Below are 25,832 nucleotides of genomic sequence, written 5' to 3' on the forward strand. Positions count from 1 at the left end.
CCTGAAATTGGCCGCATGCTAAGAATACTACTTAGTGAACTCCGGAGCACTGCCTTTGTTGCTGAGTTACTGACACTAACTATGCTCATATGCTACGCCTGCTATGATAGTTACCTGCAGGCATGGAGTAAACAAGCCATGATCTGCCGTATGTCAATCACCACAACATTCAATGAAAGACGATTGTTCAAATTGCTCGGGGGGTCAAAGGGACTGAGTGCTCATCTATTGATAACCATTGACTGGAAACTCACTTGTATGGCAGTCCAACAGAAACCCATCATCTTTAGGCCACTGGGAACATTCACACAGGAGATGCTGATAAATGATGAGTAGTAGTTAGTTATTCTTCATCCAGACTTGTACGAACTAACCCGTTCAGAATATTGTCCACGCTACAGGCTTACTTCCGTCCTATCGTTCCCAATCAACAAACCGGTTTTTGTATGTTCGGTTCGCTTCTTCAGTACCTCTTGCGCTCTCCGGCCTGTTATCCTACTGCTAAATAGTTGGACATGTTCATTATTCGTTTGTATTTTGGCTAAGTCTGGTACTTGGGATATGCAATAAAACCACTCGATAGACTGGGGTGCTAAGAGTAGTTAGTAGTAGTCAGGCGACATTGTTTCCTCCTCCTACCCCCCGGCGACGAAAGCAGGCCAGCCCCCATGATATCTCTGATAAGCGTAGTCATCAATCCATTTCTCTCCATCTCGATATCATTCTTTTTTACCCCTGAATGTGAACCAGGGACGAGTCAATTCCCCCACCAGGCGTTCCATCCATGGAATTATCCTTCACCCACAGCAATTAGTGTCCACCGCTACTAAGTTGCGGACAGATCCACGTATGACCGCGCGCCGCCGACGACAGCGACGACGAGGACGAGCGACGACGATGACGATGACGACGGAAGAGCGGGGGCTGTTGAGGAACGAGGGCAAAGGGGGGGGGAAGAGGAGGCGGAAACAACGGGGTTCGATTCAAACGCACTGCCCGTCGAAATATCCTGATTATGCCATTGTTTGGTTGTTTGAGAGAATAAGATCGTACATAATTCTTTTTTAAGTGATTTAACAATCTTATTTTGATGAGACACGACAATCCACATCCACCCTGGGACCTCCTCAATGGTGGGTTTGGGGCCAACCATGATGCGACCAAGCGGTCATCGAAACCAGTGCAGCAGCCAGCAGCAGCAGCAGCAGCACAGCACATCCTCCCGTCATTCATAATCCACCCTGCCTGAAACCCACATCGCCGGTGGTGGTCGAGGTCAGGCCCGGGATTCGCCCGCTGCAATCGGCGACAGGGAGATTGGCCAGTTTATGATGACTAGACTACTAAGGCTCTTCGGTAGAGTGAGGGTACGTACTGGCTAGGCTGGCATCGGCTGCGGGTCCCTCCAACGATAGACTTGGAACAGCCAAAGGTGCGCCATTGCACCAGAACTGCGAAAACTACGAATGGGAAAAGCGGGTGTGCCTCCGTTGCGGTCGCAGGAAGTGGGCGGTTCTGAGTTTTATTTTCAGGCTCTTTGCGCCACTAACCCGGTTCTGGTAACAAGCTAGAAACCAAGGTAAAACAGGGAGGATTGAGGATCAATATATATCCAGCTGGATCCTCGATCTTCCTTCCTCCGTTGATTTCGCAGCCTGTATGAGGGGTGGATGGTTGGATGGATGGATGATTGGGATGGTGGGGGGGGGGGGGGGGTTCAACCATCACGATGCATGCATGCATTGCATAAAAGCACCCAACTATACTTCCCAAAAGACCCCTAAAATAAACTGTGACTACTACCTACTGTATGTCCGTAGCTGAGGGAAGCTGAAGATCTAGGCAATCAGGTGTAGCTACCCAAGACCAGTCAATGCTCAAAGCAAGCAACCACCTTCATTAGAGATCGTCGACCATCCTAAAATAGGTGACGGTACTTCCAGACCAGACCCTGGGTGCTGCCGATTATCCAAGCTCAACTGAGAAGTGGTACGAGATGGACCGACCCTCCATGCTTAAATCTCTCGACGAGAAGCTTCGACACTCATTCCCAGTGTATATGGACAGAAAGAGAGAGTGCGAAAGACCAATTCCGACCCTCAAGATCTCTCGGCTTGCAGCTCATCTCACAAAGAATTCATTTCTCCAGCAATACCATATAATCCATCCCCATCACTCCGGCGATACTAGCAAGTATTTGTTTTTTTTTTCTGAATGGATATTTACCTCATACTCTCTCAGGGGAATTTCGCCGCTGGAACAACCGGGAAGGGGGCGGCGGTGTTTGTCGAAGCCGGCATGCCACAGAATCTTCCCGCAGTAGGGATCGACAAAAAGTCCCATACCGAGCCCGGATCCGTAGGACCTTTTCTGTTTGCAGAACAATTTGGGGGAATGCCATCGAACGGCTGTCTCCGCGACCAGCAATGCTGCGTGTTGCACCTGATTAACACAGTACAATGGGGAACTTCGCCACTGGCTTTTGATCATTGACATGAAACCGTGTAGGAGAAAGTATGGATTGATAGAGTTATGGTCTCAGATTGACTTTTCTAAAGTGTATTAACTTGCCGGTTAACTCCGTCCGCCGGTTGCATTCATAAAACAACCCAGATACGCATAACATAATGAACGTGATGGTGGCTTGTTCTTGTTCAACATCGAATTCAAACCATTGAGGAGGGGTGATTGAGGGCGCAAAAAGAAAGGAATGCAGTAAGTTACCTAGGTCTGATTAGTTAGTTATTACATGCTGTACATCATTAGACACGCCTTATGTTCCGTCAATCATTTGAATGACCATGGCGCACTAAGTACTGAATTATGGCAATTACGGGGTACTATCCATCCATCCTTTTCGCATCGTTGTCAACCCCGCCATGCCATTACTTACGGAAGAGAGATAAATGATCGATAGCAATGCGCTGCATTAGACCTGGCATGTGTGAAATGCGCCAGAGTGCATGAGTCTCCGAGCCTTGAAGGCAAAGAGGGGAAAGGGAGTCTAGTATTCCGTACTTGTAGTCAACTAACTTCCTTGAAGTGGAACCCGCAGCGTCGACGGAAACCAAGGCATCTTTCTTAGCGTGAATCTAGCTCCTGCTAGCCGGGGCTCGTCGAGAGCTAGAACAAATCACATTGTTCGATTACCACAAGTTAGCGGCGTGTTTCTATCTATGGTACTGCCTCGATTGTAGTGGGTCTGGTACTTATCAAATCTTACTGGAACAAGGAAATCTCTTTCCCCCCCCCCCTCCCCCCTTCAGTTTCTTCTTTTTCAAGCAGGCAACTTGCTTTGGCCAAAACCTACGGAGTTAGGAAAAAGGGACACAAGAGATGGTGGTCGGATGAGATGCCAAGATTCCTCTCCCGGCCATCGCTATGCTTAAGTAACCTACCAAACTGTGCATCTGTCAGCATACGAAGGATTCCTGCCGACGGGTGCCTCACTCTCCGTTACTTGCACTGTAAGTTGAATGCCAGAATGGTTAGACGGTTGCAGGAAGAGGAACCTTTCGTCTCTCATTGGCAGACTCTCCTTGAATTGCATTCGGCCGTACAAAATCATCCCAAGATTCTCTTTTGCATTCTTAATCTCCGGTCCCTGAGATCGTGATCATTGCTGGTGGGCCGCAAGTGCCAACACATCATCATGGGTGTTGTTGACTTTCCCCTTCCGGTCTCGAACCACGGGCGTGGCGAATTATTCTAGAAGGTGATGTATTCCATTGCGCATTTTGGTTGCAATCCCCGGGACCCAGCTCGATCGAACCCAAGGTAATGTTCGACTACGAAAATACCACACATAGCCATCAACATCGGGTACAACAAACTCAATTGAACGACCTGTGCTTGAACCCGATTTACTAGAGCGAGATTTGAACCGCAATAGCTGCTCAAATCCGAGAAGTGCTGCCTACATGCAGACTATGCTAGCGCATGCGCTGTATGCAGTGACTATCCCGATAGTGTCTGGACGCCTGGAAGCCTGTTGCGTATGGTTCGGTAGACCGTGCGTTAGCAAGAGCATCCTACTGTATAACTGAAATAACCAATAAATCAGTCAACAATCCACTTTCTGTGAAGCTGATTACTTCCCAGTATGTATGACATTTCGCGACGGACCCCTTCTCATCCAGGCTGGACCACGTACAACACATGGGAAACCAGGGCCCATGCCCATGGCCATCACATTCAAAACCCAACTGAAAACAGTCGAACCACGGCATATCCGAGCCCGCCCCGCGATAGAGAGAGAAAAAGAGCCAAGGCCGGTCCAATGTGCAATGAACGGCCCAACCAGGAGAGGTTGTGGTCTGGGCTCAACCCCAACCAGATCATAGCACCTGCAGACTAAGAGCTCAGCTCGTTACAGAAGACGACGAACACATCCATGCAGAAGATTGGGGCCCATCCCCAATGCGGAACCCGCGCCAGAGCTTTGAAGTTTGAATGGCTGCGCCGATCCGATTTGTAGCCGCAACCGCAAAGCGTTGCCTAGTATCTATCACTCATGCTTATTCGGCCTTCGGGGGAGATATACAAAATTAGTCCGGGATGGCTGTCTCTTGTGCTGAGCTTGCTCTCCACTGGTGGCTTTGTATGCTGGACGTCAGCTGCTATTGTTACTCTGGTGTAGCTGTAGGGTTTCACACGATACATCGTTGCCATACGCTTTCCCCGTGAAATTGGGATAAGAACTAGAAAAGCAGTCGGGTGATGCGCTGGTACAGTACAGACATAAAATCGCACCCGCGAAGTCCCGCGTTTGACCTGTCATGTTACCTCTAGTGCCATGGTTGGACAAGGGTACCGAGTACTTTGAAGAGGGGCCTTGAAGTAGAGAATTTTGATGGCTGCGAGTACGGCTCGCGGATCTTCCACGGCATTGATGAACTCACTCGCCGGAATCAATGTATATTTAGCGGCTATTGCCCGCGCCGCATCTAAAGGCACAACGATGGGAGAAGATAAGGGAAGAGGCAGATAGAAGCGGATGCAGGCCAACCACTGAGTAGATAGGATTGACAATTGTGGCGTGATACGCAGTCTGCTAGTAAATTACTAGCATTCTAACTACCGCGTCAATTTTCGAGTTTAGACTAGCTCGAACGTGCAGACGTCATGATTGTGTCGCAAACCCCGCAAGACACGAGTACGCACACGAAGATCGACTGCGAAGCTCTCTCTCTGCCGGGGTCGCGGGAGGAGTCTTTGCTCGGGAGGGCTTTGACCACATTGCTCTGTGACAGAGCTCAATTCTTCATCAGTTGGTTCGTTTTTTCGAGTCTCTTGGCTGATGAAAGTTGTTTGTTCTCGTCGGGACGCTGGCGATCATGACACAACAGTAAAAAAACATCATCGCATCGCGTGGCACATGCTAAAGCAGAAAGCAAACTGCAAATTAGTCATCTGAGGTGAAGATAGTTAACTATGCCGTGTTCAGGGGTCAAATTTGAACAAACAAGATGTGGGCGATGATCTTGCCGAATGCGTTGATGGGGGGGGGGTATCCATGAGAGCAAATGAGAATCAATCAAAGTGAAGAGGTCTAGAAGGAGTTGACATGCTCGATCCCGGATTGTGGGTGGAGCCCGTCGGATCATGGATGCAACCAGCAGATGCTCGGCTGACTCAGCGGGAGAGATGCAACAAGGAATGCCGAACGATGGATGCCTCGTATTCCTGGCGGTTAAGGATTAACTCGGGCTGATTTGCACTGCATGACATTCCACTCGGCCAGTCCAGTTGAGTTTGTATAGCACGTACCGACATCATGCATGCATATATGCGAAGCCACCAAGTCAGCTTCGAAAGCAGCTCGTCAATTCGACTTGACTGTTGTGTCCCAATTCTGTAACGTGCGCAGATGGGAGAAAGTGCTGTATGAGGATGATCAAGTGAGGTTGGATCGATTAACTACTGAGCTAGTAGTTATGCATCGTCTTACTAAGCGAGTCACATTTCTTTATGCAGTGTCTACGAGGGGCAATATCTGATAGAACCCGACGGAGGGGCTTGAGCCGACAAGAAATTGTGATCGTGATATAGGCATATCTTGGCTTAGTCTCAGGTCCCAGCCATTCTTTACAAGTATGTACTATGTAGAATTCAAGTTCCCCAGGCCTCTGTGCGAATACACAGATGACTAATCAGTATTCAACGCAGAATTCTCCACATTTGATGGAAACCCATCTATCTGATAGCAGGAGAATACACAAGCGGTAGAGAGATCTTGATTAACCCAAAGCATCACAAGAACAAGCTTGTCTCTCGCGACCAGCCTTGTGTATACGGCAGCAGGCGAGGAGCAACAATGACTCGAACCTCGCGCAAGCCACCCCGAGACCCAGCTCAGCTCTCGGGGAAGCCGCTAGCAGAGACCCTAGAGCCATCACCCATCCTGCACAGCGAGACAGAAGACTGGACGACTTCTCGAGATCTCACCGAACATGGTCTGTTGTTTGTGCCCGAGGTGATGCAGGATCTGACCCTGTACCTGCTGGCCAACCCCAACGTCAACTCCAGCCACCTGTTCCGGGCCGATATCCTCTTCGACAGCGAGGGGATAATGCGCACTCCGCGGGAGAAGGCGCAGTCCTTCGCGCTCACTGGCAATGCCAATGCGGAGGCCCTCGCATCCACTGAGATTCTCGATGGCACAGAGGACGAGGTCGAGGTCGAGCCCACCCCCGCGCGCGATGTCCCCGGCTTCACCCTGACAAGGACCATCGTCCGACGCTTAGTACCCCGGAACCCTAAGCTGGACCGGACCCTGGACCAAACCTGTCACTTCTACGAGGCGGAGACGACGGCTGGAACTGAAGGGGGCTGCAGACGCTCTCTGGTGATCTATACACCTCACATCACCAAGGAGGAGGACATCCCCTACTACCACCCGACCCTGCGCTCTCTAGCCTATCTATACGACTATAACACCACCACCCCAGAGCATCCCTCCCAAGACCCAACCTCAGGCTCAAACCCAGGCCCAGGAACCCTAACCTTACACACGCTCCTCTTCCGCAACCTCCCCATCACCAACCGCCTGGAACGCACTCTACAAGCCCTCCTCAACACGCAAATCCGTCTTGCCCGGACCACCCGCCTACCCACCACATCATCATCGCCCTCCTCCACCTCCACCAACCAAAAACACCTACTAGGCGCCAACAAAAACCCCCTTAAAGACAACATCCTCCCGCAACACCTCGTCCAGGACACCTACACGCGCCTCAAGGCCAAATACGCCAGCGACCTGTGCCAGAGATGGGTGGAAACCACGGAGCCCTCGAAGCACGTCTTCGAAGACCTATCCATCGCCGCCTTCCTCATCGAGCTCTGGCGCAGCATGTACGGCGTCGTCCCGAGTGATGAGCGCAGCCACGGGGGTGCTATCGGCACCACCACCACCACCACTCCAAAATTCCCCGGCTTCGTAGACGTAGCCTGCGGCAACGGCGTCCTCGTCTACATCCTGCTACAGGAAGGCTACGAAGGCTGGGGCTTCGACGCCCGCCGCCGCAAGACGTGGGCGATCTTCCCGGAGCGGATCCAATCCCGTCTGAAAGAGGAGATCTACATCCCTGCGCCTTTCAGCGATGCAGTCGGTGTCGGTGTCGGTGTTGGCGAACCGTCTCGTAGTTCCAACCCCAACCCTGTCTCCAGCTCCAACCCTGTCTCCAACCCCAACCCCTTCAACCTCACCGTCCCAACGCACACCGGCCACTTCCCCACCAACACCTTCATCATCTCCAACCACGCCGACGAACTGACCGTCTGGACGCCCCTGATGGCCGCGCTGCTGTGTCTCCGCAACCCGTCCCCGTTCGTCGCCATCCCCTGCTGCTCGCATGCCTTGTCCGGCGCGAAGTACCGGTATCCGCCGCCGAGGGGTGCATCCACTGCAGCTAAAAATAAGGAACAGGAGGAGCAGCAGCAGCAGCCCGACTCCGGGGACTTGAAGGCCCTGCGGAAGGAGCGGCAGGATGCGCAGGCGTCGGAGGCCGGGTTCCTGAAGAGTATGTATGGGTCGCTGACGGCGAAGACGATGGCGGTGGCTGAGGAGGTGGGGTATGAGGTTGAGAAGACGTTGTTGCGGATCCCTAGTACGAGGAATATGGCTGTGGTTGGGGGCAGGAGGGGGACGATGCTAAGGTGGAAGGGGGGAGGGGAGGAGTTGACGAAGAACGAGGCGCAGAAGGCGCAAGTGGTGGGAGATGCTGATGCTGATGCTGATGCTGATGCTGAAGAGGTTGTGGCAAAGGTCATGGCTGCTGTGCAGCGGGAATGTGCTCGAGAGGGAGGCGTGGAAGCCGCGGCGAAGATCTGGATAGAGAGAGCGAGAGGGATCAACAGGGGTCCGGGGATGGGGAAGCAGCGTGGTGGCGGGCATTGACAGGGAGTGCTCGAGAAACAGAAGAGCGTCCTCATACGAGGATTCAATTGTGAGAAAAGATGATGCAATAGAGCGGGCCTATTCTATAAAAAGTTTCTAAGATTCTATAGACGTCGATGCTGAGCTCGGCTTGGCAAGAAATAAATGACTGAGAAGGGAGTCCGCATACAGTGAGTGAAAAGAATCAAAAAGAATTGCCCGAATAGTCCGAATGAGAAAAACACCACTGGAAGAACTCCGACCATGCATTTTCTATACAGAATGAGCGAAGAGATATCATTTGAATTTACTTGCCTTCACCGACAAATCACACATCTACTATCGTCGATATCACCATTGCTGAATTGGCACCGGATCACGGCTATCATAAGAGACAACAATGGCGAGCCATACGCATAGAATGCTTATGCCTCCTTGGGCTCGCGAGCTTCTGCCTTCGAAGAGGGATTGGCGGTCGGCGCCGAGGATGCGCGCTGCGCCGCGGCGGACTTGACAGCTGCTGCAACGGAACTGTCCCTGATGCGCTTCAGTCTCTCCGAGCGGGCTTCCCCAGGCAGACTACCCCAAACCGGATCAATGGAATCAGCTCGCCAGTTTGGCCGATGGCCAATTGCCCCACCTCTCGTTGGTAGATGCACCATAGGCGAGCCGCCTGCGCCGTCTTCACCCCACATCCTAACACGCTGGAGCTTACGCAGCTTGGCCAGCCCATACACACAGACGACCAGTGTGATAGCGAAGCAGGTCACAGAGACCGCGCCGAAACCCAGATCCGATTCTTCGATGAAGTTCTTCAAGTTCATTCCGTATAGTGCAGAGAAGAGGGTTCCAGTCGCGAGTCCGAGTGTGCCGATGCTGAATTTCAAGTCGAGAAGCATGAGGGAGTTGCGGTTGGCGTCCAGAATAGCCTTGACACTATACACGGAGACAATTAGCTATTTATCCACAGCAAAACTTTGGAAGCAAGTAATACTCACACTTCTTCCGTGTTGCGGATCCCTGTTACCAAGTTGCCGCTAGCCTGGACAATTTCATCGCAGACTTTATGATATGATTCCAGTAGCATTTCGACTTCTTGGTGATCATCCTCCTCACGCTCGATGTTCTTTTGACGCTCAGTGAGGTACATCGCCGCCAAGTCGTCGTCCGCTTCCAGCAGATCATCGATAGCATCACGTACAAGTCGGGCCTTCTGCTCGAAAGTACCCAGCTTCTTCGAGTAAATCAGCAGGTGCCGCAGCTTCTCCCGATCGATGTCCTCTTCCAGGGCCCGCAGAACGCGCACGACAGGTTCTCTGACGCCGTTAAACTCCTCCTCCAAACCACTTGTGACACTGATCAACACAGCTTCGAGCGCCCGGAACTCGTAAGGTAAAGCGCCCGCGCTTTGTCCCTGTCTTTGCCGCAGCTTGCCCTCCAGATCATAAACGAACAGAGACTGCATGTAGGAGTCGGTTGAGCCGTAGGCGTCAAACACAAGCACACGATCGGCCTTGATCAGAACGCGGAGGTGGAGAAGATTGATGAGAATCGCGCTGGGCCGGACCAGAATGTGCGGCAGGGTTGATGAGTCGATTTTGCGCAAATCCCGTGGGAGAAGGCCATACTGGGCGCGGCTGTTAATGCGATTTCATGCCCCTCATCACAATGTCGCATGCATGTCACTCACCTTGGCAATCAGCTCACTCTTCTTGAACTCCCCGTTCACCAGGGTGACGTTTCCGTTGCTATCAAACTCCGTGCATCGCAGTCGCGGCTCATTGGAAGCCTTGGCCGCCAATCCGCGCCCAAGTGTGAAGCCCGGCTCCGTGCCGTCACCGATCAATGTGGGCGGGCTGCACGCATACTTGTTGCTTTCCGCAGCCTTGCTTCGTCTCCAATCAAGAAGCCTGCGGAAGAGAGGCCGGTCTTTGGTGGAGACGGCGCGCGATGGTTGTGCATTAGGAACGTGAAATGCTGGCGTTGCGAGAGGTGGAGTAAATGAGGCTCGACATCGTGCACCACCACGGCCTCGAGCTGGGAAACTCGGTAGCGGTAGCAGACTTGCCTGGAGCGGTTCTTGCGATGGTGGCAATTCGACCCGATTGCAGTTATTGGTGAAGGTTCGCAGTGAAGGCAAACGAGGCGGCGGGCGAGTCTGGCCGCAGGCTGTTGGGTTGGCGGTGAAAAAAAGTGACTCGGACTGAGAGCGCAGAAACCGGAGAAGAGACGCCGACGGGGCTGAAGATTTCAGAGACGACGGGGACGGCATTTCTGAGGCGCGTGCGACGACTTCATCAAGAACCACAAAGACAACCGCCACTCATCCTTGGGTAGTTTCTGACCGGCGGAGATGGATTTGACTATCTTTTTCCCGCGGCCCAAGTTGTTGCGCGCCTCCGGGCCTATGATGATCCGGCTCCTTATCCATTCCACATCTCAGATAAAGATTCCAGTCCTCTTCGTTTTTCCTCGACGCCTGCAAGGAACCATGACAGCCGACAATTAATTGGTGAACGATGGGTCCCGTGATTCATGCCTTCTAAGTCTCTTACACTGATCTCTTTGTTGCGGTTTGTCTTCTCTGCATTCATGACTACTTCCGGGGGGAATGATATCTATGAGCCAATACCCCGGCGGACCTGCCAACGTTCTCTGGGATGTCACTCCACTTTTGTTGCCGGTACTGATATAAACTTTGCATGAGGAAATCCTTAAATGCCTGCCCGCCTGCTGCCTGACTGGAGCAGTGCAATAAATGAGTGGTTAGACTGCTGCGGGAGGTGTGTTTACTGTACAGGAGAAGACTCATACATCCCAGCATCCTATAGAAAACTTGGATGCCACCCGATTGGATGCTCCATTCGTGCTATGACGTCACAATACGGAAAATGTTCCTGACTAAATAAATGGTGGGCCAAAAGGCTGTCCAGCAACTCAGTACTACGTATCGTATCTAAAATAAGTTGACATGACGAAACGCCAAAGTTCGAATTTTGTCTATAGAGTAAAGTAGTGCAATGCGTGCAAGAAGCTACAAGCTTCCGACTAGGAAGTATAGCTGCATTGCGCATGGACAGTCTTGCAAAGACACTTACCGGCCAGCCGCGCAACAAGCGCAGCAAACAGCAAGAAACGATATTGAAAAAAGGTATCCGGCGCGAACGAACATGCTCAATGCACTGCAACGCCAGAAAAAATCATGGGAAAGGTAGATACGACGCAACAATCACCAATCATCATCGTCCTCCTTTTCGTCATCTGTCGATAGAAATCAGCTCTGAATATACCGATATACCGCAAGAAGCGCATAGCAAAGAAGGCATGTACTTACCGCTGCCGCTAACTTTCTGCTTTCTCTTGGCCAGGGCGTCCTGCAGAGCTCCAGCCAAACCTCCTTGAGGCGCGCTTCCAGCACTTGGTGTGGCCGCAGCTGACTCGCTAGAGCCGGGCACAAAGGCACCACTTCGGTCTTTCTTTTCCGAATCTTTAACCCTCCGCAAGCCCGTACCTCCCTTCCCTCCAGATGCTCGGATGGCAGCCATGAGGTCATTTCTACCTGCATCAGGAGCAGGCAGCGGTGGGGCGGCACCACCTGGCGGGGGTGGGGGCGGAGGACCACCAGCCCCAGGAGGGGGTGGAGGTGGAGCGCCGACTCCAGGAGGGGGTGGCGGGGGTGGAGGAGCGCCAGATCCAGGGGGAGGAGGGGGAGGAGGGGGAGGCGGTCCAGTGCTGGACGGAGGTGGGGGCGGCGGAGGTATCGAAGGTGCTGCATTTGAGGAAGGGTGTGACGATGGTGGTGGGGGAGGAGGCACGCTCGACGATGGTGGTGGGGGAGGAGGCGGCGGACCAGCAGCACTCGTAGGTGGCGGCGGAATCGGCCGGGAGCTGGAAGGCACAGGTGGAGGAGGCGGGGGTACTGAGGCCGGACTTCTTGGAGGAGGCGGCGGAGGACCTGGGGCGGCAGCATTGGGGATTTTGGGTGGTAGCTGGGGCGGCGCCGCAGGACTCATAGTGCGCGGAGGCGGCGGCGGAGGTGCAGAAGGTAAGGGGCTGCGACTCGGTGGCGCCGGCGGAGCAGACACCTTTCGCACTCCTTCGAATGGGGGTGGAACACCGAAGCGAGAGTGATTCTCTTCCATTGGCGTCTTTGGAGGCCGCGGGGGAGGCGGAGGGCCTGGGTTTGTGCTGGACATTGCTCGCTGACGACCAGGGGCCACGGATGCCGCTATGTGGGCAAATTTACCGGCATCCGCAATTGGTGGAGGGGCACGGAAGCGGTTCCTTGGGGGCGAAGGCTCGCGATTTGATGCAGGCGTGGCAGGTTCATCATCGACATCAGTCCGAGTCCTGCGCGACGGAGGAGGAGGTGGCGGAGCGCCGCGCCTGCTGCCACCACTATTTCCAGTGTTCTGCGGACTGAGGGCTGCCACTTTCGGAGCTGGAGGTGCGGATGGGGGAGGCGGAGGGGGAGCCTTTCCTCGCCGCTGATCTTCAGCAAGAGATGAACTGGAGTCGGAACCAGCAGCGCCCTGTTTCTGCTCAATATAGGCCTTGATGAAATCGGAATTCTCCGCTATCTGGTCCTCCGTGATTCCCATCTGCAGAAGTTCATCTAGCAGTCCCTTCCATGCGGGGTCGCTAGTATCAAAAGGCAACTCCTTGCGTGGCGGGCTGACGGCGGGCGGCGGGGGAGCGATCTGAATCGAAGGTGCAGGTGGTAATTCCGCAGGCGTGACCGTTTGAGCGTGAGACCCGGACGAAGAGCGATGCCCAAGCAAGCTGCCGAACAACGATCGACCAACGCCATGTTTGCCATTGACGACTGGGGCTGGGCCCTGGCCACGAGTCGACGCAAAAGGTGTCAACCGTGTCTCTTTGCTCGCATGCTTCTCCCGCTCGTGGACCTTCTTAATGAAGGTCTTAGCCTCTTTTTCGTCGGCGAAAGAGAACCCGGCGGGGCAGTCTTCGAGTTCAAAGGTGTGGAAGAATGTGCGGTCCTGATTATATGCGAAATTATCGTAAATTTCTTGGTCCCATATAACTCCCCTCCCTGCAGGCTGTACCGTAGAAAATTGGATGATCAGTAAAGAGATGACTATGTCTTGGATCAGGGATGCGCTTACCGATACATCCACCAACTTGAGCCAGAAGGTACGGCCGACTAGGTCATTTGCCAGCACTGCAGCACCTTGTAAACCAGTGTAGGTCCATCTTTGAGAATCCGGATATGCAACGTAAAGGCGCGCAACGGCTACAGCAAGGATTTTGTTCGCAGGCTTGGGGACAGTTCTCCTGACGATTTCCTTGTCGGCGTCGGTAAGTATAGAAGGCATGGCGATGTACCGGGAGTTTTAGACAAGTGAGTAAAGCGCGCGCAGAGTGGGAATGGCGATCAGAGCGATTGTATAGTGTCTTGCGAACGCATCGCAGGTGGTTTAGTGCGAATCTAGAGGCCCAATGGATCAGGAGGGTTGTTGATCCTCAGGCACGACTGTTGGCTGATAGGGCGCGGCAGTAACGGATGTCACAGGGAGTAGGGGGTAGCTTGATTCCCTAGGGTTCTGGGGGCTGGGTGTGAAGTTAGCATGAATGGCGAAAAAAGTAAGATATTCTGATAGAAGATCATTCAGAAGGATGCACATAAGGAGACACCGACCGCTAGTGTGAGAATCTGCCTTGAAGGTTGAATGACGGGGGCAAAGAGGTCAAGTAGCAAGTAGCAGGAAGAGAAACGTGAGGGGAGGGGGAGCCTGGGCGGAGAGAGAAAGAGAGAGGCTTAGGCGGGCGGCGGCACTAAAGAGGCGCGCAGTGGGGATATCCGGTGGGCTGGGCCTACGACGTACGAGTACGAGTAGTTACCTCTACTACTCTACACTGCATACGGAGTACTCTACTGACTAGTTGCAAAATGGCAATTATCCTTATGTCCTCTTCCCATACATGCTGTTTAAATGTCAGGATTTCTGGTTAATCACTATCATCGCAATCGCTCCCATAGTCGGAAGTCCTTATTGTGTCCTTATCCTAGACGGGATGTTGCCGCATTTGTCAAAGGCCATCTTAGGCAGAAATGACACAGTAAAGTAGAAGACAATAACTGCTAGAATGTGATGAACTTCGGTCTCTAGGCAGCTTCTTATTCCTGTAGTAGTACGTCTCAATCCTGAATTGGTCATGCCATGTGGCTGCGAGCGTGCTTACATTGTCAACTTATCAAGTCGAATTATCGAAGCCCAACCGACGTCATCGCGTTGCCTGCAACTATAGAAAAGCCCGCTTGTCTCTGGCCGCCTCTTTCGTTGCAACTGTTTAAGATCTCCCCAAAATCATTCAACTGTTCTCTATCCTCACTATACATCTATTCCTCACTAAGTCAAGCTAAACACGTTACTCATCACGATGCCTGTCATCCCCGAGCCTGCTAGCTTCCCTACTGCCCACGGCAGTAACAACGATAGCCCTTCCAACTCCTCGGAGCAGAGAGACCCTGGCCAGGATACAAAGAAAGCCTCGATGCTCGATCACCTGTCAAAGGGCCCTCAGATCCCGGACAGTGAGTCTGGAGTTTTCTTACTGCTGAACAGTTCTCCTCATTGACCCTGCTTTCTTAGACATGCCACCTAAAGCAACAAAGGAAGAGATTGAGGCGCGGAAGAAGGAGCTGAACCAGTGATTGTGCCGGACATCTCAGATGGTCACCTACTTTCATACTTCAATTGTATTAATCATGAGAATTACGTACGTTGTTTGGTGAATGAATTACTTTTTGACGTTGCGATTGCGGGGATATATTTACTTGGCGCGGACTGCAATGTGATACCTGCATACAGGGGTGGTGCTTCCTTTGCACCAGTCTGTGAAACCCATGAGACCCATAGATAGACAAGTCTTTCCCATCATCTCGCTTCATAGAACTAGCACATCAACTTATTGCATGAGTATACCTCATCTGCCCTGCTTCTGCCTGCGACCCGTTGCAGGATTGTCCCAAAAGGGAATCATTACATCATGATGCACGTGACCCCGCGTTCACTTTGCTCCTCACAGCGCGATGCGAGGCTGTCTTCTGTCGCGTCAAGAGTTTCCTCATGCCGCCTGAACGAGCCAATGTCCCGGTGAAGCTGTCCCTGCCTCTGGTAAGTGTTTTACTGTCTTGTACATCCGGCTCAACATGTCGAGGACTCGCTAACAGGATAAAATTAGCAATACCAGCAGGACATCTTCACCGAACTGCGCGCGGAGGATGAATTGGTGGTTCTTGCTCGAGGCCTCGGCCTCCTCCGACTAGTGACTAATTTACTTCACTTCTACGATGCGGCCGGAAACAACCTTGTATTGGTCGTTGGTGCTGACGATCGAGAGAATGAGTGGATTGGAGAGGGTGCGCGGCCTGATTGCGGTCCCAAACTATGACGGCAGTCCTCGGAAAGTGGCTGACCACAGCTTGCAGCGCTTGCGGAACACTATGCAATCAGTAAAACGCCTCTGGCTAGGGGTCTTAAGGTGATCAACACTGATAGAGCTACGGTTTCGATGAGGTAGGTCACGGTCGGTCCACGCTCACTGTATTTCGTGCTAAACGTCGTACAGAGAGAAGCTATATGCCGCGGGTGGTATTCTGAGTGTGACATCCAGAATACTAGTGGTGGACTTTCTGTCCAGTAGGTGAAACACGTTGTATGCTTGCAAGGGTGTTGATCTCTGATTGAACGCCTTCATTAGAGCTCCTCGACCCTTCGAAAGTGACGGGCATGGTTGTGCTCCATGCCGACAAGTAAGCCACTAACTACCGGAATGCATTCCGATACTGACGCGGTGTAGAATTCTTGCAACTTCCCTCGAAGCTTTTATCCTTCGTGTATATAGAGAAGCAAACAAGACCGGATTCCTCAAAGCGTTCTCGGACTCCCCCGAGCCGTTCACAACAGGGTTTGCTCCATTGGCCACCTCCATGCGGAATCTCTTTCTTCGCAAAGCATCGCTATGGCCGCGCTTTCATGTCACCGTTGCAGAGTCGTTGGAAGGCCATAGAAAAGCCGAGGTGATCGAGCTTGAGGTACCGATGAGTGACAAGATGCGGGACATACAAAATGCGGTCCTTGAGTGTGTGGAAATATGCATTGGAGAGCTAAAGAAGGCGAATACAGGGCTTGATATCGCAGACTGGACTCTGGACAGTGCTTTGCATCGAAGCTTTGACATTGCCATTAGGCGCCAGCTTGACCCGATGTGGCATCGGGTGAGCTTCAGAACCAGGCAAATTGTCAGCGACTTGTCGGATCTGCGTTCTATTCTCCAGTATGTTCACTTCTTCGGTTTAGAAGTCTGCTCCCACTGCAATGGCCGTGTCAATTATCCATTTCCAATCACTGACTGAACGTCAGTGCCCTGCTTACCTATGATGCCGTTTCGTTTCTCAAATTTCTCGACCTCATTGTGACCGCCCATACTCCGCCTCCCGGCTCTACAAGGCACAATTACTCCCCCTGGCTCTTCCTTGACGCAGCTGATGTGTTATTTCAAACGGCTAAGGCGAGAGTATATCAAGGCAAAATAAGCAATGAGGTGGCTCGCTCATCATTGACTTCGTTTCCTACTACCCTGCAACCGGTTCTAGAAGAACAACCGAAGTGGGAGGTCCTGGCAGAAGTGCTTGAGGAGATTGAGACCGATGCATATCTGAACCCCTCAAATGTTGACGAATCAAACAGCACCGTGTTGATTATGTGCAGCGACCAGAGAACCTGCCGTCAGCTTCGTGAATATCTTGCAACAATGCATGCTCATGTCGGGGACAGGAAGCGGGAGAGCTCTGACCCCGGTAATGCTGTGGGTGAAAAGAAAGGCTCGGCTGAAGTTATGATGCGCCGAAGGCTACGAGAATACCTAGACTGGAAGGCCTCTTTATCCAAAGTCAGCAAGAATCTTTCCTCTAAACCACCCAACGAAGACTCCAATGGCGCAACGAGCACGCCTGCACCGGGAACTGTGAATCCCAGAGCACCCGCGAACAAAAGACGTCGCGTTCGTGGTGGAGGTGCAGCAGCAGGCCCCGGACGAGCGCCCAACGCCGGCATTCAAGTGGAGATGGAACCCTCGGGCCAAGTCACGGCACTCCTAGATGAAATAAAGCCCACAGAAGTCGAGGAAACCCAGAAGGAAGAGATAGTTGTGGAGGACTTGGACGACATGGATGACTATTACGAACTATATGATATGAACGATTTGATTATGATGCACCCTTACGATGGCGACATGGACGAGCACATCCTCGAGGAGGTTCGTCCACGGTACATCATCATGTACGAACCAGACCCTGCATTCATCCGACGAGTCGAAGTCTACCGGAGCTCTCATGTGGGCAGAAATGTGCGCGTGTATTTTGTCTACTATGGAGGTTCAGTGGAAGAGCAGCGGTACTTGAGTACTGTACGACGGGAGAAGGACTCGTTCACGAAGCTGATCAAGGAGAAGGGCGTACGTATCTCCTGCACCTCTCAACACACCAGTTACTAACGAGATCTACAGAGTATGGCCGTGACTATCGTCCATGATAAAAGCCTAGAGGACCCCCAGGAGCAGTTCCTCCGGACCGTGAACACCCGCATTGCAGGAGGCGGCCGACTCGCCGCAACGGCCTCACCACCCCGGGTCGTGGTCGACGTCCGGGAGTTCCGAAGCGCGCTCCCGTCCCTCCTGCACGGAAACAACATGATCGTGATCCCCTGCCAGCTGACCGTTGGCGACTACATCCTGACGCCGGACATCTGCGTCGAGCGCAAGTCCATCCGCGATCTGATCACCTCCCTGCGTAACGGCCGCCTCTACAACCAGGCGGAGACGATGCTCCAGCACTACAAGAACCCCTTCCTGCTGATCGAGTTCGACCAGAATAAGTCCTTCACCTTCGACGCCTTCGCGTCCGCGACCACGCCCGGGACCTCCTTCATGACGGACTTCGGCTTTTCGTCCTCCGGGACCAGCACCCTCTCCGCGAACAGCTCCCTGGTCAACCCTTCCAGCCCCAAGTCGGCGCAGCATCTGCTCGTCCTCCTCACCCTGACCTTCCCCAAGCTGAGAATCATCTGGTCCTCCTCCCCCTACCAGACCGCCGAGATCTTCGCCGAGCTGAAGAAGAACAACCCGGAGCCGGACCCGATCCGCGCCGTGCAGATCGGCCTCGACGTGGATATCGCCTCGTCGTCCCACACGACCGGGGACATCATGGCCGCGGCGGGCATCGAGCACCGGACCTTCAATCTCCTGCCTCAGGACATGCTCCGAGCCGTGCCCGGGGTGAGCCCCAATGTTCTCGAGCGGCTCATCCTGGAAACGGAGAACATCCACGAGGTTGCGAATATGAGCGTGGAGCAGCTGGATCCGCTCGTGGGGATCGAGGCTGCACGCAAGATCGTCGGTTTCTTCCGGAAGAGCGTGTTTGATGATTAGTTCAAGACGCCCGCAGTACCAGGATGTACATCATGAGTCTTTTGCATCAGCCGCATTTTTTGTAAATAAAGCGGTATGAAAGGGATAAATTACACGTCAAAGTCTACGTATAAGATGGAGTTTGCTTTGATAGTAAATTTTAGAATCCGTAACCTTTTCATAACTCTATCATCCAGGTTTCAAAAAGTGAAAAACAAAGGAGCGAATTTTGAAGAAGGTAAAACCAGGGAACAGAAAAAGAAAATCGTCAACACAAAGCCAGGCTGCACGCAGCCCGTCTTTTTTTCGGTATGTATTGCGACCCAATTCCTCCGTAGACAACCCGAAGGCGGCTCTCTTGATGGATCATGATCTGGCGAACCAAGAAGACCCAACCGAGATAACCCGCAGGTCTAACCCTGCCGATGATTCATACCCTATATTGCGAAAGGCCACACGCAAGATTGAGGCGAGCGCATGTAGCGAAGCGGGTGGAAGAAAGGCGCCGCTGCTGCCTTCATCCATCCTCCAGAGACCTTTCCGGGGAGAAAAGAGACGAATGGCGTAGGACAAGATAAGGCCCAGGCCAACCGCCGCCAAGGTTTCACAGAGCCCCTCCGGCGCAAGCACATGCTTGCTCCCACAGGAATCCAAGAACCGAGGCGGATTTTCCTTCCCGGAAAAAAGGACGTTTGACGTTTCGAGAGGAATAGCATGAAGGACGTGTGGCGGGGAAGAGAGACAAGAGTAGATCCCAGGGGAGCTCTCCTCGCGCAGTGGGGGGTAATGAATGCATCGGAGACGAGAGAAGAAGGCGAGCTTAGAGCTCGTCGACATCGATCTCCTTCTCCTCCTCGCTCTCGCGGTCCTCGTCGAACTCGACGTTGTCCTCGAAGCCCTCGTGGCCGTAGGTGTCGGTCTCGTTGATCTTGGCGTGTTCGGGCAACTCGCCGTAGGCCTTGAGACTTCTGGCCTCGTCGGCGGTGTACTTCATGATGACATCGCCCTTCTCGTCCTGGTAGTCACGCAGCGAGAGGAGGATGATGTCGCCCTGATTGATCCAGACCTTCTTGCGGAGCTTGCCACGGATGTGTGCCAGGCGCTTCTCGCCGTCGAAGCACAGCGCCTCCAGGCGGCCGTTACCGAGCATCTTCACGACCTGCGCGTACTCCTGGCCCTCCTCCTTGAAAACGAGCTCACGCTTCTCATTGTCGTTCTCGTTCTTTCCACGACGACGGTTCTTACCGCCCTGTTGGTAGTAAAAAAACATGCGTTAGCAAAAGGGTCCTCAAGTGTAGCAGGGCTGCGAGAAGAATCCCGCTTTGTAGATTTCACCAACGCCAGGCCTCGCCACCTAGAAACGACAACAGTACCCGGCTGATGTACTCGGGCGCAGCGGGATACGGTGGTATGAGTCGTGGCGACCAGCAAGCCTGGAAGCGAAAATCTGTGAAGCGGGGTTCATGGAGGGTTCATGTTCTCACCTTTCCCTTGTTCTTGGGCATGGTGCAATCTCGCTAACCGCGTTGGTCTTTCACTCGATGCGATAGCCGATGATCGGACACGAAAGGGGTGGGTTGTTGAGATGGACGTCCCTACGGACCAGCAGAGGGTTGAAAGTGGGGGTGGAAGACAGAAAGAGACAACGATGATTTCGACGCTTTTCAGGCTCTGCCGCCTCTTATGTAAGCACCAGTGGGGGAGTGGCGTGGCAGCCTGATTGATGCCTTAGGATATCTGCCTCAGGTCCACCATTCACAAGCAGAAACCGTCGACCGCCCGGCAGAAATGGTAGAGTTGCGTTATCGATAGAGCCTGGAGGAAGAAAGTATAACTCAGTAGCTACAATAAATGCAAGCAACCTATGACCCATGCAAACATGGATCTTGACAACTGATTACTACTCTCCGACACGCCTCCTCTGCTCTGTGGCATCTGTACCTAGCAGCGCTGTTATATTCACATCCAGCGTATACGAAACTGACGTACTAAAGCCATCAATTGTCGCTTTCACGCTCGTCGCTTCCGAACTTCCATCTGCCTCAGCCATTCTACCGACAGAGTGCTTTACTTGTTTTCTGGGCCAGAAAGTTGGACTCAATCCCGGTCTTTAGTGCTACCTCGGTGCTGACTGCCCTTTCTTCTGGGGATCCGCCTGCATTGTCCTATCCCACCCTCGTCAATAGGAACCGCCTCTCTCGACAAAGGGCATCCACCTGAGAATCGATGGCCAAGCGCGTAGCGAGGCTCGGAGGGGCCACAGGGAACCTGCGCATCCAAACGGCACGATACACCCTTCGTTACCAAGTCGAACACGAGATGCCTTTCATCGCCGCTCAACAATTAGCTTTGAACAACGCTATAAGAGTCAAACTTTCTCATCTATACCAAACCCGGCCTCGCGATACGCTATGGTACTCATTTGGCCTTAAAATGCTTTTAGATTACAAGAGTGTCGTTCGATCATGGGCGATGGGAAGGTCCAGAGTGGCGTTTCGCAAAGCTTTGGCGGAGCGTGGATACGATCAGGACGGCAGAGCGATCAGCTCTTTTCCAAGGGCCGCTACTGAGGAAACAAAGATTGCCGGCTTACGAGGATCGGTTGACTTTACCGTGCGGGAAGAGGTCGTCACAGCAAAGTCTTCGGACATTGAGAAGGATATGCGAGAAATTGTGGACAAAATAATCAGGGTGATGCTTCATGCTCCGAAAGCAGGGACTGGCAAGCTGAAGCAACGTGTCTTATGGGATAATAAGCAGCCTAAGCGTAAATGATATACAGTTTGATACTGAATCAAGATGAGAATGGCACTTTCTTCTGTAATTAAATGAAGTGAAATAACCATCTTGCATGGATGGTATGAAACAGCGTGATGGCGGCTGAACGGTCTATTGACAACTTAGGTTTGGTTTGTTCCTAGCCGGCCGATCTTCGAGAAACCAAACATAACAACACTCCATCTCTTCCTCCGACTTGACTTACGTACTCCTCCTCTTCCTCATCTTTCTTGTCATCGCGCTGGCAAGACTGCCTGGACAGAGACTTGATTTCCTGTGCATTGAATACCCCCTGTGTTCCATCGCAAACCATTGGTTTTGCGCGCTATCTCTGGTCGCTCCGTCGGTACAGTCTACAGCTTGCGCTCCTCCACCCAGTCCGCCATGTTGGTATCCTTGACTGTTGGGAAGGTCGACGCCGGAGTCGCCGTCCTCTTGACTCAAGACAACAGATTGGTAAGTCACTCTTCTACTGTTATTGGAATTGTGACGACTATGTGATGACAGAGGCTCCTTTGCATCTCTCGAACAAACCTCTCACGTACCTTCTCCATGCTAATTCGCCCATTACAATCCCCCCCAGATCGAATTCCCCTCCGTGCTCCTGCCTAACAACATCACATCCGGTAGCATCGTCGACATCACCGTCGCGCGCAACCACGCCGCCGAAACCGCCAGCGCAACTGCCTTCCAGACGCTGCAGAAACGCATCCTCAACACCTACGGCATCAAGACCCCCACGCCTCCGATCCTCCGCCTCCGCAACGCAACCCAGACCTCCCTCGTCCTCGAATGGGATCCCATCGACCTGGCCACCGCGTCGCTGAAATCCCTGTCCCTCTACCGCAATGGCTCCAAGGCCGGTTCGATCCCCCGCCCGCTCGAGACACGTAGCACCAAGATCAGCGGCCTGGCCATCCACACCGAGTACACCTTCCACCTGGTGCTGCGCACCACCGCGGGGACCTACCAATCCGAGAAGCTCGTCTGCCGCACCCACAAGATGACCGATCTGTCCGGCATCACGGTCACGGCAGGCGTGTTGCACCCGCAGCAGAAGGATGCGCTCGCGGCCGCGCTCGACCGCATCGGCGGGAAGCTGATCGACACCGTCCGCATCGATACTACGCATTTTGTCTGCACGGAGGGCCGCGGGCCTCTCTGGGAGAAGGCGGTCGAGATGAACATCCCCGTAGTCGTGCCCGAGTGGGTCGATGCCTGTGAGGCCGAAGGCACCATCGTCAGCGTCCGCGGCTACTACCTGAACGCGGATCCCAAGGCTCGTCAGCTGGGGCCCATTCATGGCTCCATGCAGCATCAGCGCACGACGTCGACCGCGACGTCGCTCCTGACCGCCGCCACGGGTCAGCCCCAGACCAGCCAGAACCCGAATCCAACCCCGAGCCCGAACCAATACCAGGACCAGGACCAGATCCAGATCCAGAACCAGAACCAGTCGCCATCCCCTTCGCCATCGAACCTGACCCCCTCGGGAGCCCTGCAGGTACAGCAGCAGCTCGAGGACCCACCGCTTACCCCTTTCCCCGGAGCCGAAATGACAGGTCAACCGACAGCGGAAGAGAGGGAGGTCTCGTCCGACGAAGGTCGACTGTCCCCACCACCGCCGGTACCCCCCAAAGACGACGAGGAAGAAGCGAGGGGGGACGAGCACGCTGAGGACGAGCCACCCGTTCAAGAGGAGCACGATACGGCGGAGGTAGCGACGCCCGCGGACGCTAAAGCCGGCGATAGCGATCATGACGAACATACAAGCACAGCAGATGACCAATCCGACCGCCACATAGAGGAGGACAAGGGCAAACCATCAGGAGACGATGAGGATAAGGAGCGCCATTCCAAGGAAGGTGAAGGTGATTTCAATGAAGTTCCATTATAGTGTTGTCGCTGCTGCTGTCCAATCAGCCATACTTTCCGGCTATTTCTTTTCTTTTGTGATCTTCATCTATTTTCATTTTTTACTTTTTACCCATTACTGCGACGATTTTCAAATGGACCTTACTTTGTAGCGCCTATGGATGTATGGCCGATAGAGAAAAGGAATAATCAATCAACCGGCTCTAGATTCCCCATGCCATGCTCCATTAAAATGAGCGTTTCTATCTTGCCGAATGTATGGTATTATCCCACCATTTGTAGTTGTGTTTATTTGTGGCGTCTTCCTAGTTCGGTGTTTGTTGATGTTTTTCTCGAGTTGGCGCCGCTTCCGCCCGACCTTTAGTTTGTACAGTATGTGGCAGTGCATGGTGTATTCAAACCTGGAAGTTTATGATCCTTTTTTGTGTTACTAAATTTCTTCTTTCATTTCTATCCTTTTAATTTAATTGATGCAGGCATCCCACGTGGAAGGTACCAATTCGGCACGTAGATCTATCATCGTGTAAGCTACTGCAGTATTGTTGTTTGTGCTGTTGTCAGTGCGCATGATATATTTATAGTGTAGTTGCCCACGGGCTTGGCCCTCGCCCTTGGAGATTTGTTTCCAACCACCATCTACATTCCGTTCCCACCACCTCTAATTGTTTTTGTTTGTTCATCTTATATACGTTTATCATCCCAAGGTTTCTAGTTGACTGTACGGACAATATCGTCGATAGCCTGCGCTACATAGGCAACGTTGCCTTGGCTCACTGCGATGAATCATTAGTCAAGGCTGCTACGACCCGAAAAGAAAGGGCGGGATCAACTTACAGCCACTGATGGAGGCTCTGCCGGACTTGAGGAGGTAGATGTGGTACTTCTCCTTGAGGGCCTCGACCTGAGTCGGGGTGAGACCGGTGTAGGAGAACATGCCGTTCTGGAAGCGGGGTTAGCATTGGTGGGCTGGTTTGATTTGAGGGGAGAGAGTCTGGTGAGGTGTGCAGCAACTGACCTGCTCGACGATGTGCTTCCACGTTCCGGGGGTCTCCAATCGCACGAGCTCGTTGAACAGGGCCTGGCGCATGGACTTGATGCGCGAGCTCATGACCTTGAGATCGTCATGCCACTGGGCGGTCAGCTCGTCGTTGGTGAGGACCTTCTTGACGATGGTGCAGCCGCCGACGGGGCCCATGGAGAACTCGCCGCGGATGAGGTGGCAGAGGTTGTTGACGACGAGGTCGCGGAGGTGCTGGCTCCCCTGGGGCAGCACGTAGTGGAAGGCGCCGACGCGCTGGCCGTACAGGCCGAAGTTCTTGGAGAAGCTCTGGGCGACGCACATCTCGAGGTGCGGCTTCTCGTTGAGGAAGTAGCGCACGGCCCAGGCGTCCTCGTCGGCGGAGCCCGACGCGAACCCCTGGTAGGCCGAGTCGAAGAAGGGGAAGACCTGCTTGCGCTCGCACAGGTCGGCGATCGCCTTCCACTGCTCCCGGTTGGGGTCCAGGCCCGTGGGGTTGTGGGCGCAGGCGTGTAGCAGGATGACGTCGCCAGCCTGGGCGCTCGCCTCGAGCGTCGCCATCATGCCCTCGAAGTCAAAGGAGCGCGTGTCCGCCTTGTAGTAGGGGTAGGTGCGCCGCGGCACCCCGGCCAGCTCCCAGATGGTCAGGTGGTTGGCCCACGACGGGTCCGACAGCCACACCGTCCGCGGCTTCATCTTGTGCGCCAGGAACAGCGCCCCCAGGTGGTTGGCGCCCGTGCCGGCCACCGCCTGCACCGACCCGATGCGCCCCTTCTGCGCCGTCTGCTGCTCCGTCGCCTGCTTCGCGTCGAACCCGAACATCAGGTCCCGCGCCAGCTCCAGGAACGGAATGTCCCCCTCAATCGCCGTGTACTCGTGCCGGAACAGGTTGTCCTCCGCCAGCAGCTGCTGCTCTGCCTGCCGCACGACCGGCAGCGGCCACGGCTTGCCATCGTCGGTGCGGTACACGCCAACCCCCAGGCTGACCTTCTGCGGGAAGGTGTCGTTGTTGTAGGCGCGGTTCAGGGCGAAGATCTCGTCCGCCGGCAACGGATGCAAGTCGAGGACGGTCATGGTGGGTGATGAGGGATTATGGGGGGTAAGTTGAGGGTATCTTCGATTGTTGTCAGCGAGGCAGGCTCGATGAAGTGTATCAGGTTCCGGGGTAAGTTCTTCTGCACCTACCTTAAAGCTTAGAGAGGGGGGGGTTCCCGAGGGGCAGTGGCTTAGAATTTAAGGATTGCCGGTCGGTGGAGCAGTGGGATTTTTAGTTGGATCGGAATGGGGACACGGGTGACGAACAGGTTTACAAGAGGCTAGCAGTACGCCCTTAACAGCACAATATCAGATCGT

The 25,832-nt window shown here is 53.6% G+C and overlaps 13 protein-coding genes across 13 annotated transcripts; 7 read left to right on the forward strand and 6 right to left on the reverse strand.

Annotated features, from left to right (window-relative positions):
* Nucleotides 1-573: 573 nt before the first annotated feature.
* BO95DRAFT_229133 (uncharacterized protein) lies at nt 574-1,389 on the reverse strand. The gene has a single exon (XM_025581258.1). The coding sequence runs from the start codon at nt 1,231-1,233 to the stop codon at nt 811-813; it is 423 nt and encodes a 140-aa protein (XP_025439180.1). The 5' UTR covers nt 1,234-1,389; the 3' UTR covers nt 574-810.
* A 521-nt stretch (nt 1,390-1,910) lies between these two features.
* Nucleotides 1,911-2,536, forward strand: BO95DRAFT_229236 (uncharacterized protein). Its single transcript, XM_025581260.1, has one exon. It carries the CDS (start codon nt 1,997-1,999, stop codon nt 2,321-2,323), a length of 327 nt encoding a protein of 108 aa, XP_025439181.1. The 5' UTR covers nt 1,911-1,996; the 3' UTR covers nt 2,324-2,536.
* Nucleotides 2,537-3,768: 1,232 nt separating this feature from the next.
* BO95DRAFT_229253 (uncharacterized protein) lies at nt 3,769-4,485 on the forward strand. The gene is made up of 2 exons (XM_025581261.1): nt 3,769-4,038; nt 4,095-4,485. Exons 1-2 carry the CDS (start codon nt 3,921-3,923, stop codon nt 4,355-4,357), a joined length of 381 nt encoding a protein of 126 aa, XP_025439182.1. The 5' UTR covers nt 3,769-3,920; the 3' UTR covers nt 4,358-4,485.
* Nucleotides 4,486-6,079: 1,594 nt separating this feature from the next.
* On the forward strand, nt 6,080-8,398 carry trm44 (tRNA (uracil) methyltransferase; the record flags this gene model as incomplete). The annotated part of the gene is made up of 2 exons (XM_025590354.1): nt 6,080-6,093; nt 6,169-8,398. The coding sequence occupies exon 2, from the start codon at nt 6,317-6,319 to the stop codon at nt 8,396-8,398; it is 2,082 nt and encodes a 693-aa protein (XP_025439183.1). The 5' UTR covers nt 6,080-6,093; nt 6,169-6,316.
* Nucleotides 8,399-8,469: 71 nt separating this feature from the next.
* BO95DRAFT_445763 (CorA family magnesium transporter) lies at nt 8,470-10,717 on the reverse strand. The gene is made up of 3 exons (XM_025587218.1): nt 10,068-10,717; nt 9,376-10,004; nt 8,470-9,313 (listed from the first exon to the last, which is right to left on the reverse strand). Exons 1-3 carry the CDS (start codon nt 10,647-10,649, stop codon nt 8,803-8,805), a joined length of 1,722 nt encoding a protein of 573 aa, XP_025439184.1. The 5' UTR covers nt 10,650-10,717; the 3' UTR covers nt 8,470-8,802.
* A 168-nt stretch (nt 10,718-10,885) lies between these two features.
* Nucleotides 10,886-11,295, reverse strand: BO95DRAFT_229277 (uncharacterized protein). The gene has a single exon (XM_025581262.1). It carries the CDS (start codon nt 11,199-11,201, stop codon nt 10,974-10,976), a length of 228 nt encoding a protein of 75 aa, XP_025439185.1. The 5' UTR covers nt 11,202-11,295; the 3' UTR covers nt 10,886-10,973.
* A 62-nt stretch (nt 11,296-11,357) lies between these two features.
* On the reverse strand, nt 11,358-14,123 carry BO95DRAFT_445765 (WASP family protein). Its single transcript, XM_025587219.1, has 4 exons — nt 14,037-14,123; nt 13,504-13,948; nt 11,712-13,437; nt 11,358-11,638 (listed from the first exon to the last, which is right to left on the reverse strand). Exons 2-4 carry the CDS (start codon nt 13,711-13,713, stop codon nt 11,607-11,609), a joined length of 1,968 nt encoding a protein of 655 aa, XP_025439186.1. The 5' UTR covers nt 13,714-13,948; nt 14,037-14,123; the 3' UTR covers nt 11,358-11,606.
* A 362-nt stretch (nt 14,124-14,485) lies between these two features.
* BO95DRAFT_445766 (uncharacterized protein) lies at nt 14,486-15,154 on the forward strand. Its single transcript, XM_025587220.1, has 2 exons — nt 14,486-14,933; nt 14,992-15,154. The coding sequence occupies exons 1-2, from the start codon at nt 14,780-14,782 to the stop codon at nt 15,051-15,053; spliced, it is 216 nt and encodes a 71-aa protein (XP_025439187.1). The 5' UTR covers nt 14,486-14,779; the 3' UTR covers nt 15,054-15,154.
* Nucleotides 15,155-15,460: 306 nt separating this feature from the next.
* Nucleotides 15,461-18,914, forward strand: BO95DRAFT_395740 (ssDNA endodeoxyribonuclease RAD1). The gene is made up of 8 exons (XM_025583725.1): nt 15,461-15,516; nt 15,584-15,761; nt 15,831-15,918; nt 15,971-16,041; nt 16,103-16,154; nt 16,202-16,678; nt 16,765-17,857; nt 17,909-18,914. Exons 1-8 carry the CDS (start codon nt 15,469-15,471, stop codon nt 18,827-18,829), a joined length of 2,928 nt encoding a protein of 975 aa, XP_025439188.1. The 5' UTR covers nt 15,461-15,468; the 3' UTR covers nt 18,830-18,914.
* A 579-nt stretch (nt 18,915-19,493) lies between these two features.
* BO95DRAFT_445769 (translation initiation complex factor eIF1A) lies at nt 19,494-20,407 on the reverse strand. Its single transcript, XM_025587221.1, has one exon. The coding sequence runs from the start codon at nt 20,076-20,078 to the stop codon at nt 19,629-19,631; it is 450 nt and encodes a 149-aa protein (XP_025439189.1). The 5' UTR covers nt 20,079-20,407; the 3' UTR covers nt 19,494-19,628.
* A 252-nt stretch (nt 20,408-20,659) lies between these two features.
* On the forward strand, nt 20,660-21,618 carry BO95DRAFT_484545 (uncharacterized protein). The gene has a single exon (XM_025590355.1). The coding sequence runs from the start codon at nt 21,035-21,037 to the stop codon at nt 21,581-21,583; it is 549 nt and encodes a 182-aa protein (XP_025439190.1). The 5' UTR covers nt 20,660-21,034; the 3' UTR covers nt 21,584-21,618.
* A 143-nt stretch (nt 21,619-21,761) lies between these two features.
* Nucleotides 21,762-23,632, forward strand: BO95DRAFT_445770 (putative chitin biosynthesis protein (Chs5)). The gene is made up of 2 exons (XM_025587222.1): nt 21,762-22,042; nt 22,170-23,632. Exons 1-2 carry the CDS (start codon nt 21,971-21,973, stop codon nt 23,481-23,483), a joined length of 1,386 nt encoding a protein of 461 aa, XP_025439191.1. The 5' UTR covers nt 21,762-21,970; the 3' UTR covers nt 23,484-23,632.
* A 438-nt stretch (nt 23,633-24,070) lies between these two features.
* Nucleotides 24,071-25,704, reverse strand: BO95DRAFT_229461 (putative aspartate transaminase). Its single transcript, XM_025581264.1, has 3 exons — nt 24,477-25,704; nt 24,296-24,401; nt 24,071-24,234 (listed from the first exon to the last, which is right to left on the reverse strand). The coding sequence occupies exons 1-3, from the start codon at nt 25,551-25,553 to the stop codon at nt 24,170-24,172; spliced, it is 1,248 nt and encodes a 415-aa protein (XP_025439192.1). The 5' UTR covers nt 25,554-25,704; the 3' UTR covers nt 24,071-24,169.
* Nucleotides 25,705-25,832: the final 128 nt, after the last annotated feature.

This window comes from Aspergillus brunneoviolaceus, assembly GCF_003184695.1.
Source record: "Aspergillus brunneoviolaceus CBS 621.78 unplaced genomic scaffold BO95scaffold_62, whole genome shotgun sequence".
Lineage (NCBI taxonomy): Eukaryota > Fungi > Ascomycota > Eurotiomycetes > Eurotiales > Aspergillaceae > Aspergillus > Aspergillus brunneoviolaceus.